An 11,855-nucleotide genomic window follows, 5' to 3' on the forward strand; every position below is an offset into this window, starting at 1 on the left:
AGTGCTTTGATGCCTGCCCTGCAGTGAACACCAGAAGAGGTTGCATTGAGAGGCTGTAATGCCTTACATCATCGCTGGTTGCTAATGACATCAGACGAACTTTGGCCGAGAACATGGAACCCTGCATGCCTGAGAGCCAACGTCAGTGGTATCGGTGGGGACTGCCCTCCAGATGTCACACAGGGAACATCCCCCACCCCACTCAGGGGATGCTGTGAGACCCTGCCCCATTTCTCTTGCCCTAGAAAGCCAACTGTGGGGCTGGTTCCCTTCTGCACAGGGGCTGGTTCCCTCCTGCATAGGGGCTGGTTTGAGGTGAACGTTACACTTAAAATGGAGGTGCAGCAGGCAGAGGATCACCCACGAAACACCTCTATTAAGTTTGTATTTGCAGGGCGTTCGATTGCAGGATGGAATACATTTATTCACTTATTCTTTTCCCGATTATTTCCCCAACCAAAAGCGACCTTTCCCCCTTCTTTCCCCACCCCCCCACCCCGCTGACATCACCGGAAGGCTCGTCCCATCCCTCCCGCCGCCCAATGGGGAGCGGCTCGGCCGGTGACGGTACCGGGATTGAGGCCGAACCCGGAAAGCTCAGCCGTTCAGAGTGCTGCTGTTCGCCGGAGTATTCACATCGTCTCCGTCCTCGTCCTCCTTTCTTTCCGTCTCTCCGTGTGCAGATGGACCCGGTAGGAGTCGCCGCCGCCCCCCCCGAGGCCGGGCCGGGCCCAGCCTGGCAGAACAAGGTGAGCGGGGAGGGGGGTGAGATGGCGGCCTGTTGCTCACGGGCAGGCCCTGGAGGCGGCCGGGAGTTAATCTTTAGTGGAGAGGCCGATAAACGGGGCCTTTCTCCGCGGGGCCTCTCGGCGTGTTGCTGGTTGGGCTGTCCACCCCAAGCTGCCTGGATTCCAGCCCTACTTTTGCAGATTCAAGTTGTGTGTGGGCTTTTGTAGCTCTGAAGGTTTCTTTATGGTGTTAACTTGTAAACAAACTTTGTGGAAAGGCTTCTTTCTGTCTTCTGGGGGTGAAGCTTTTCTCCTTCTTGTCTGCTAGGAAATAACCATCGATGTCTTTTCAGACACACCTTTCTCAGCTTAAGGAGCTACTCCTTGAGGTACTAGGGGTGGACAGCGATAGGACAAGGGAATGGTTTTGTGTTAAGACAGGGGAGGTGTAGGTTAGACATTAGGAGGAAGTTTTTCACACATAGGGTGGTGATGCACTGGAACAGGTTGCCCAAGGAGGCTGTGGATGCCCCATCCCTGGAGGCATTCAAGGCCAGGCTGGATGTGGCTCTGGGCAGCCTGGTCTGGTGGTTGGTGGCCCTGCACATAGCAGGGGGTTGAAACCGGATGATCATTGTGGTCCTTTTCAACCCGGGCCATTCTGTGATTCCAAGGTATCCCCCTGTGCCACAGTTCCTTATGCTTTTCTCCATGTCTAGAGAACACAAGCTCTTATGGGATTACACCAGCTTGTTTTAGAGCCTCTGGTTGCTAATTGTCCTGGTTATCAGTGTTGCCATTGCACTTCTCATCGACTCAAACAAAATATTTATTTACAGTGTCCCTGGGGAACTCCAAAAACTGCCTCCATATCATGTTCCCTTGCCGATGTGATGAGTGAACAGCTGGCAAAAGAGCTGCAGCTGGAGGAGGAAAATGCTGCTTTTCCTGAAGTAGTTGCGTAAGTTTAAAATCCGGGATTAGCGAGCTCTACAGCTGTAAGTCGCCATTATCTGTCATCCTTTGTGCTCTGTGCTTGTAGTGGAGCAGCATAGTACGTTCTTCGCTTATCATTTCCAAACTCTACCTTTACAGTGAATATGGCTTCTCTAGTTAAAACTCTTCCTTAGAGGCTCTTTTGTCCTTTCTTGCTATTTCTTTTCTATTGTTTTGATTGCCTTAATTGAGTCCATAGGCTGTGTTTTGAGGTAAGTTGTCGGAAATGTAATTTCTTCTTTTTTAGAGGGTTTTATGTATATATAAGTTCAGTTTTCAAACTGTCAGGTTGTGTATCGCTTGTATTCTCCAAGTACTTTAATGCTATTGCCAAGAGTTTACTGGACCTAAATTCATGCAAATTCTACCTTTGGCCTTTTCTGTGAGGCAGAACAATGCAACGTTGATGACACAAAGCTGAACTTGTTAGAGCACGTCCAGAGGAAGGTCACACACATCATGTAAAGGATGGAACACCTTCCCTACAAGGAACAGGCTGAGAGAGCTGAGGCTGTTCAGCATGGAGAAAAGAAGGCTCCAGGGAGACCTGAGAGCAGCCTTTCAGTATCTAAAGGGGGGCTGTAAGAAGGAAGGGGACAGACACTTTAGCAAAGTCTGCTGTGATAGGGCAAGTGGGAAATGGTTTCAAACTAAAATAAGGGAGATCTAGATTGGATAGAAGGAGATTTTTATTTTTTTTTTTAATGATAAGGGTGGTTAGGTGCTGGGACAGGTTGCCCAAAGACACAGGTTGTGTCTGGAGATATTCAAGGTCAGGCTGGACAGGGCACTGAGCAACCTGATGTAGCTGTAGGCATCCCTGCTCACTGCAGGAGATCAGGACTAGGTGACCTTTTAGGGTCCCTTCCAACTCAAAGAGTTCTATGAGACTTTTGTTTTTATTTTTCAATATAACTATATATTTTCTCCATGTATCTTTCTAGCTGTGTTATTTCTTTCCCTTTCCTAAGGGGCATCTTAAAGTCAAGCATTGTGCTGCTTACAGAATGGTAAACCAAGGCACTGAAGTAACGTTTGCCTTATAAAGGAGAGGCAAAAAGAGTTTAGGGGGTCACCATTAAGATCTGTTAGTTTGTATACAGCTCTGCAGTGGGTTTTGTTGTATAGAATGATTAAATAATATAGAGCAATGTTTCTATGTAGATTAATATACACAGTCTTCTTCTTCTACTTTGTTTTTTCATTTTACATAGTGTTGCAGAAGGACCATTTATTACAGGAGAAAATGTTGACACTTCTAGTGACCTAATGCTTGCTCAGATGCTGCAGATGGAATTTGACAGGGAATATGATGCACAGCTTCGGCGTGAAGAGAAGAAATTCAACGGAGACAGCAAAGGTATTTCTGCTATGGAAATATTTGAGGCATTCTACTTACATTGACAGAGCTGTGAGGGAGTAACAAATGCTTGCTGACCACAGATATGCTTATTTGTTTTGTTTCTTAAGTCTCCATATCCTTTGAAAATTATCGGAAGGTGCATCCCTTTGACAGTGACAGCTCAGAGGATGAAGTGGATTGGCAGGATACTCGGCATGATCCTTATAGGGCAGGTATGTGGTAGTACTAACCAGTCTTTATGAGCGTTAGCGATGTTTGCTTTGATGTCAAGTTTGACATGTTTTTCTTAATGCTGGCAGATAAACCTACTATTACACCAAAAAAGGGTTTCATAGGGAAAGGAAAGGACATTACTACTAAACACGATGAAGTGGTTTGTGGAAGAAAGAACACTGCTCGTATGGAAAATGTAAGTGAAAGCTTAGGAAGATTCACTCTGAGTTCTGAGCTCAGAGCAATACATTTTTGATGCTTTGAAACTCATTTTGTAGCATGTTATCCCTTAAGCCTTAATCTGCCTTAGATTTTTTGCAGATGAGAATGAGAAATTCCTGCTTTTGCCAACTGTTGTCTGCTAGTACCAATACCTAACAGTTACCTCTACTTGTAGTTTGCACCGGAGTTTCAAGTTGGGGATGGAATTGGGATGGACTTAAAGCTGTCAAATCAAGTCTTCAATGCCTTAAAGCAGCATGCATACTCTGAGGAACGTCGAAGTGCAAGGCTCCATGAAAAGAAAGAACATTCCACTGCAGTATGTTTTTTTAAGTCTTTTTATCCTCTCTATCTTATGTAATGGTAAAATACTGTTTTGGTAATTCCTTGATGAATACTGTTTTTAGTAAAAGAGGTTGTTTTAAACCTGTCTTTAACTCTGCTAAATGAGCCTAGAGATTGTGTATAGAAATCATCCAGCAAATACCCTGAAGCATGTGGCTGTGCAAACATCTGTCCTCATAGCAAGTTTCAGGAAGATGAGGTGACTTAATAAATTTTTCCTTAATAACTTAGGAAGTCAGTAGATAGCTTTAATGAGTCTGGAACTGTGCCTGTGGTAATTCCTGCTGTGAAGTCTTTCAGACTTAGATGTTTTACTTTACTGTAGCTTATACAAAAGTAATGCGATATTTGGGATTGTTCTTGAAAACACTATAGGAAGTTCTCTTAAGGAATAATCTGAGTCTAGACCATGCAGCAGAGTGTACCTACAGTAAATTAATGGATTATGTGAGTCTAGGAGGTCTGGGGGAGGTAGCTGGCTCGCTACAGGATTGTGCAGCAATTCAGAGGGATCTTGACAAGCTGGAGAGGTGGGCAGGCAGCAATGTTCTACAGTTCAGCAAGGAGAGATGCCATGTCCTGCACTGGGTTGGAACAGTTCCTGGAACCAGAAGTGTGCTGGGGGCCACCTAGTTGGTAGAAAGCAGTCTAGCAGAAAAGGACCTGGTAGCCAGTGAGGTGAACATGGGCCAGCAGCACACCCAGTCGTCAGCACACCCAGACCTTCAGTCAAGAAGGCTGATGGCATCCTGGGCTGCTTTAGGCAAGGTATTGCCAGTGGGTTGAGAGAGGTGATCCCTGCTCTCTACTCAGTGCTGGTGAGGCTGCTACTGGAGTGCTGGTCCAGTTCTCAGCTCTGCAGTACAAGAGAGGCATGGACTGAGTCCAGCAGTGGGCCACTGAGATGATGAAGGGGCTGGAGTATCTTTCCTGTGAAGCAAGGCTGGGAGGGCTGGGAGTGTTCAGCCTGGAGAGTAGGCTTGGGGGTGTCTCATCAGATATATAAATACCAGAAGGGAGCACTCAGAGAAGATGGGACCAGGCTCTCTTCAGTGGTGTCCAGTGCCAGGATGAGAGGCAATGTGTGTAAATGGAACATAAGAATTTCCATCTGACATTGGCACAAGTTGCCCAGAAGCTATGGAGTGTCCTCATTGGAGGTCTTCAGCTGCTGCTTGAATGCAGTCCTGGTCACCCTGCTCTAAGTATCCCTGCTTGACCAGGGCTTAGGCCCCACCTTGTCAATGGAGAGAGCACTTTTAATATGCTATTTTTCCCATGCAGTTAGGCACCTATAGTGTATAAATACTATAAACTCATTGTAAAAGCAAAGGGTTATTTTAATAATTCATGTACTTATTTCTCACCCGCAGGAGAAAGCAGTGGATCCTAAAACACGTTTACTTCTGTACAAGATGGTCAGTGGTGGAATGCTAGAGACCATCACAGGCTGCATCAGCACGGGGAAAGAATCTGTTGTTTTTCATGCATATGGAGGAAAGTAAGTATGTTGTTTGTTACTGACAGTAGCCTGAAGTGCTAGAGAGAGCCTAAAAAGGAGAAAGCTCAACATATTTGAACAATCTGTGTTTATTTCATTGCCAGGACTTGAACTTTTAGTTCATATGTATGCAGTGATAAGTTCTGCAAGCCAAATAGCGCCAAAAAACCCCAAACCTTCCACTTTCTTCTCTGGAGATGTGTTAGGAACAAGTCAACTGTAGCGTTCTGTGAAGGTCTGTTCCCACTGACCTACCCTGGGCTAGAAAGCCATCATGATGATCTTGGGCTACTTGAAGGTTGATAACATATGATCAAAGTTCCAAAAATCAAATATTTCATATTCAAGCTCAACAGCCTTTACAAACGTAACTCAAAGTGATTTTCAAGCTTGATACAGTAACAAAAAAGCAATAAAGCAAATGTACGTTTTCTTGCGAGGATGTGAATAGTGAATGTTGTTGTGTGCTTGACTCTTTTCCACGAGAAGTGCAACTGAAGATGATAAAGTTATACCTCCAGAATGTGCCATTAAGGTGTTCAAAACCACTCTCAATGAATTCAAAAACCGTGACAAATACATCAAGGATGACTACAGGTTCAAAGACCGCTTCAGTAAATTGAATCCGCGGAAGATTATTCGCATGTGGGCTGAGAAAGAAATGCATAACTTAACAAGGTAAAAATAAGCAGTCTATTTTATTAAATGCTTGTTGGTTTCCTACTCTCTGCTTTAGAAAGTTAGAATGTGTTTGGGTAGAAGTCTACATTTGTTGTTGGCATAGACTGAATAAGCATCTGTTTTCTTACAGTTTAATGAATTAAGAGCGTCTTCAGGGATTTGGCAGTTGAATTTATAAGCCTGTGAAGTTAGCAGCCTCTAGCTGTATAAGTAATTAGTTTTCCATTACCATTTTTAGGCACATTTTGGATAACTCAGACTTTAGAGTCCTAAGTGAAATGTAGAGGGGTAGAAATACGTAACCACTTAACAGTCCTCTGTGTCAAAGACTTCAGCCTGGAGAAGGGAAGGTTGCGGGGTGACCTCATTGCAGCCTTTCAATACCTGAAGGGAACCTACACCCAGGAGGGGAGTAAACTCTTCGAAAGGGCTGACAATAGCAGGACAAGGGGAAATGGTTTTAAGTTGAAAGAGGGAAGATTTAAGTTGGATGTTGGGGGGAAGTTCTTCACTAGGAGAGTGGTTAGGCCCTGGAACAGGTTGCCCAGGGAGGTTGTGGATGCCCCGTCCTTGGAGGTGTTCAAGGCCAGGTTGGACGGGGCCCTGGGCAACCTGATCTAGTAAATGTGTATGTTTGGTGGCCCTGCTAGGCAGGGGGTTGGAACTACATGATCCTTGAGGTCCCTTCCAACCCGGGTCATTCTGTGATTCTGTGACTTCTGGGTCAGATCTCTCGCATGCAGCTTTGAACTGAACAAGCCATAACTAGATTGTGTTTTTTTTTAATTGTTATTGCTTTATTTTTATTCTTGATATTTATTTATATAAATATTTATTTATATAAATATTTATCAATATTTATTTGTCTTTATCCACAGAATGCAGAATGCAGGAATTCCTTGTCCTCAAGTGGTTATCCTTAAGAAACACGTCTTGGTTATGTCTTTCATTGGCCAGGATCAAGTCCCAGCACCTAAACTAAAGGATGTGAAGCTTAATAGTGAAGATATGAAAAAGGCCTACTATCAAGTTCTTGATGTAAGGCAATGCCGCTGTGACATCTACTTTTATTGAATGACGTGAAGGACAAATCAGCATTTATTTACTTTCTAGGATCAATTTCCAAGTATGGAGAGTCCAAAGGCTTATTTTGCTGCTGTTTAATGAGTTACTTAGAATAAATAAGAAATGAAGCCCTAGAAAAAAATAATCTGAATAGAAGACATGCTGGAATTTGGTGACAGGGTATTTTGCCATAGAGAACTCATGAGCAAGAACTCCTCCTCCTTTTGGAGAAGCAGTGTTTGGTTTGGAAATTTCTCTGTCTTCCTGGGTTTGCAAAACACTTGGTTGATAATGATTAATTGTGCTTTAGTAGTAAACCTCTCACTTCAAAAAACAAAAAGAAATGAGTGTAGAAATCAGAAATGAATTAGAATATGGTATGTGTTCTATTGTATATGGTTCAGACATGCACCTTCTAAATATCTGCTTTCTGTTAGTTTCCAATTAGTTTATAAAAGCAAGCAAAATCCAACAGCAGTTTGGTACTATCTATGTCAGATGTTGAGACTGACAGAGCAACACAACCCTGTTTCTAATGAGCAGAGTATCAATACTAATTGGGATTCTAAAACTGGCCCTGTGCGATTGAGCAAGAGTGGCGGATACAGCTGAAGAATGTTTATCTGTCTAATGTGCTCAGACTGCTGGCAGAGCTGATGCATGTTTATCAGACTGGCTTGACAAAGGTCAGTGATAGAAGCTTAATTTGCTGGCATTTCACCCAAACTGCAATTCCCTGTGAAATGTTATTGAGGGTTTGGAAGAAAGTACATAAATTTTGTGTGTGTGGGGGGGGGGGGGGAAATGCTTCATTGTTTTGGCAGTTGTGTGACTGTTATTTATTTGGAATTTAGCACACTTTGTTCATTGATTTGGTTCCTTGCAGATGATGCAACAGTTGTATAAAGAGTGTAATCTGGTCCACGCTGATCTGAGTGAATACAACATGCTTTGGCATGACGGAAAGGTGAGCCTATTTTTAATGACGTAGGAAGGAAAGGTTTCGTCTAATATGAAATGCTAAAGCAAAGTGAACTGCTGTCTCTGCTTACAGGTTTGGCTTATTGATGTCAGTCAGTCTGTGGAGCCAACTCATCCTCATGGACTTGAATTTTTGTTCAGAGACTGCAGGAATGTTTCGCAGGTAGGACTTCCTAGCTGCAATCCTCTGACAACCCTGATTGTCAGGTAGCTGACAGTCCTCTGTTATGAAGGATGTCTTTCTAAGATACAGCAGCAACAGTGGAATTCAGAATCAATTAAAAATCAATTAGTGTAACTCCACGAAATAATTGTGGCTGGATTTGTGTAAGATTCTTCTTGCATGAAGTCAGTACTGATGGCGTTCTCCTCTGAAAGGCAATATCTGGGGAAGAATAAAACAGTAGTGGTGGATTTAAACTGCCCTCAGTTGTTACCCATTGGCCATCAAAATCAAAACCATCATTTTTCTCTAAAAGCTTCTAAAATTGTAACTTGTGGAAAACTAGAAATCATAGAATCATAGAATTACCCAGGTTGGAAAAGACCTTGAAGATCATCAAGTCCAACCGCAGCCTAACCAGTACCCTAACTCTAACAACCCTACGCTAAATCATATCCCTGAGCACCACATCCAAACGGCTCTTAAACACATTCAGGGATGGCGATTCAACCACCTCCCTGGGGAGCCTATTCCAGTACTTAACTACCCTTTCTGTAAAGAAGTTCTTCCTAATATCCAACCTAAACTTGCCCTGGCGCAGTATTTTGTTTTCCCTTGTTTAATGTGTGCTTTTTCTTTCACGTAGTTCTTCCAGAAGGGAGGTGTGGCAGAAGCACTTAATGAGCGTGAACTCTTCAATGCTGTCTCGGGTTTAAATATCACAGCTGAAAATGAAGTAGATTTCCAAGCAGAGGTATAACTTCGTGTTTAACATTTCAATGTGGTTAGCTTGTAGCCATTGCAGTACTTAACTTTCCAAGTTTAGTTTGTATGATTAATGTGAGCATAACTTCAGAAAACATTTTGCATCTTTTTTAAATGGTTATTTCCTCCTCATAGAAACAGTTGTCAGAAACTCAGACTTTTCCACCCTATTCCTGGTGATCTGCTCCCAGATGTAAAAAGTCCTTGTGTATAATTGCTTTTCCCAGAGCTAAGGGAAATAGCGATCTGTTTGCATTTAAAAGATGCTGTTGTTGTCTTGCCTTACATCTCTCCTTTCTTAGAATAAGCTTTGTTGAAATTAAGAAATTACTACTTGTTTTTCATACTTTAAATTTGAACTCTTTTTAAAGAGTTTGCATTTTCAGTCTTCAGGCCTAATGTTACACATATGAACTCATGTTAATCTAAGTATAGACTGGGGATTTCTGGTCCCCTTTCACTGTTTTACTGTCAAATTGTGGTTGTCACTCCTCAAGGGGAGCATCCTGTTCACAGGCACTTACAAGCTGTCAGAAATTCCCCACCTACTGATTAAATTAAGGCTACATAGCAATTGTACTTGAATCATGATAACGTTGCAGGTTTATGCTTGTCCAGGATAAACAGGTTGGAGCGTTTAACTTGTGGTGCAAGTCCTTCAACTGATGAATGGAGCAAAATAGTCATGAGAATTTCTCAGACCGTTCCAACATTAAGTTACTGATTGATTTCTTAGGGGAACAAGGGGGAAATTGTCTCACTGACTGCATTGTGAGCTTACTCACAATATACATTGTTAGTACTATTTAGCATGATTCTGGAGCAAGCATGGCTTTCTAATTTCAATGTGAGTTTATTTCTTGGCTCTCTAGATTGAAGCCTTGGAGAAGATGAATGAAGATCACGTGCAGAATCATGGAAAGAAGGTGTCCACGTTTTCAACTGATGGAGACCCACCTATATACAATGAATAGCACTGGGTGTGTAGCTGCTTTAAGAACAACAACAACGCCACAGACTTGCTGCTACTGACTTTGTTGGTGCAGTGGTAAACGTCAACTACCAACGTTGAGGGAGTGGTTGACTGGGATTGCCAAAATGGAAAACACAATGAGCGTATGGTGATGCCTCAGTGTGTTTTTTCTTCTCGTTTGCTTTGTTTTTAACTGGGCCCACGCATCAGGCTGGCACTGGGAGGATGGGCTGTCTCTACTGCTGGGGGTGGTCTGCCAGCATCACCAATTGTCTGCTCACACCAGGCTGATAGAGCCGAGCTGGTCATATTTTGCATGATTCAGAGCTTTTGTTTTAGTGGGTTTATTTTCCCCTCCCAAAAGTTACATATCATTTAAATCATCTACTGAGAAAGCACACTAGGAGAGGGTTTTTTCTTCCCCTGTTGCTACTTGTAAAACTACTTCAAAATTGTGGATGGAAACAGTGTTAATGAGCATCTCACCCCTCTTCATCCCAACCAAAATCGAAAGTCAAACTGTGTGCTGTAGTAATTAGATTGTTAATGTAACAAAATAATGCCTTTGTATGTGGAAAAGCCTAAACTTTGTCACTTAAAGTACATGGAACTTGGCTCTCACTGTCTCAGTAAATACAATTTGATAGTACAAGAAATGGGTCTTAGCTAGCAGAGGACTTGTCTGACATGCTGAGAAATCCAAGTTGCTTAACAAAGTAAGTTTAGTTACCTTTGGTCTTAAAAAAACAAACAAGTAATTAAAGAACTTAGTGTAAAATAAGAAAAGAAAAAAACCCTGTATAATCTTGCATCTGCACTGAAAATCTGAGTAGAGCACCAATCTTAATTCATATAGAAGAGAATCATATACTCTGAAAACTAAATACTCATCAGAATTACTTCTAAAAGTTTACTGAAGTTTAAACTGAAGCGCATTTAAAGATGACCTGGTTTTGTGGACTGATATGGGATTTCTGCTCAACTTGTCAAACTCTGATTGCAGTTTCTGGTGCTGCTCTTTATCAAGCAAAATATATGGTTGCTGTGTGCCGTTCTCCCAGTGTGCTGTGGAAGCGATTTGGTTTTGTTTATATTCATTGGAGGAGTGGTGGCAAAGTAAAAACTGAAACGGTGTTCTTGTGTGGTTCTTTGTGTTTTACTAACCAGCCCTGATCCTCAGTGCTTTGAATGAGACAATCATCTTGCTTCTACCCCTTGCTTTTGGTAAAGCGGTTCATGACTTTAGAGTCTGTACCAGATAGGATGTGAGGAAGAAGCTTCTTACCATAAGGGTGGTATACCTTCAATACCTAAAGGGAACTTACTCCCAGGAGGGGAGTGAACTCTTCGAAAGGGCTGACAATAGCAGGACACGGGGAAATGGTTTTAAGTTAAAAGAGGGAAGATTTAGGTTGGATGTTAGGGGGAAGTTCTTCACTAGGAGAGTGGTTAGGCCCTGGAACAGGCTGCCCAGGGAGGTTGTGGATGCCCCGTCCTTGGAGGTGTTCAAGGCCAGGTTGGACGGGGCCCTGGGCAACCTGATCTAGTAAAGGTGTATGTTTGGTGGCCCTGCCAGGCAGGGGGGTTGGAACTACATGATCCTTGAGGTCCCTTCCAACCCGGGTCATTCTGTGATTCTGTGATGGTGAGACACTGGGACTGAGTGCCCAGAGGGATGGTGGGTGCTGCATCCCTGAACACACTCCGGGTCAGGTTGGATGGGGCTGTGAGCAACCAGCTGTAGCTGTAGGTTCCCTTGTTCACTGCAGGGGAGACGGACCATTTGGCCCTCAAGGCTCTGCCGTGCTGGGGGCGGCTGAGGGGCGGAGCTCCCCATTGCTGCACCGCCCGGCTCCTCG

At 43.3% G+C, this 11,855-nt stretch overlaps 1 protein-coding gene across 2 annotated transcripts; it reads left to right on the forward strand.

The window, feature by feature from the left end:
• The first annotated feature begins 535 nt into the window (after positions 1-535).
• On the forward strand, positions 536-11,130 carry RIOK3 (RIO kinase 3). 2 transcript variants are annotated; one of them, XM_015855439.2, is made up of 13 exons: positions 536-749; positions 1,568-1,689; positions 2,939-3,084; positions 3,195-3,299; positions 3,387-3,496; positions 3,698-3,841; positions 5,241-5,368; positions 5,855-6,046; positions 6,928-7,087; positions 8,001-8,081; positions 8,169-8,258; positions 8,905-9,012; positions 9,896-11,130. In XM_015855439.2, the coding sequence occupies exons 1-13, from the start codon at positions 543-545 to the stop codon at positions 9,995-9,997; spliced, it is 1,695 nt and encodes a 564-aa protein (XP_015710925.1). In that variant the 5' UTR covers positions 536-542; the 3' UTR covers positions 9,998-11,130. The 2 variants fall into 2 exon arrangements, with proteins under 2 accessions (XP_015710925.1, XP_015710926.1); XM_015855440.2 differs by having other exon boundaries at positions 5,858-6,046.
• Positions 11,131-11,855: the final 725 nt, after the last annotated feature.

The sequence above is a fragment of the Coturnix japonica genome, chromosome 2 (genome assembly GCF_001577835.2).
Source record: "Coturnix japonica isolate 7356 chromosome 2, Coturnix japonica 2.1, whole genome shotgun sequence".
Classification (NCBI taxonomy): domain Eukaryota; kingdom Metazoa; phylum Chordata; class Aves; order Galliformes; family Phasianidae; genus Coturnix; species Coturnix japonica.

Coding starts and splice junctions, on each gene's coding strand:
- RIOK3 (XM_015855439.2), top strand. CDS start 543: ATGGGGAGCGGCTCGGCCGGTGACGGTACCGGGATTGAGGCCGAACCC. Junction 750..1,567: donor GCCCAGCCTGGCAGAACAAG/GTGAGCGGGGAG, acceptor ATTTATTTACAG/TGTCCCTGGGGAACTCCAAA. Junction 1,690..2,938: donor GCTTTTCCTGAAGTAGTTGC/GTAAGTTTAAAA, acceptor CATTTTACATAG/TGTTGCAGAAGGACCATTTA.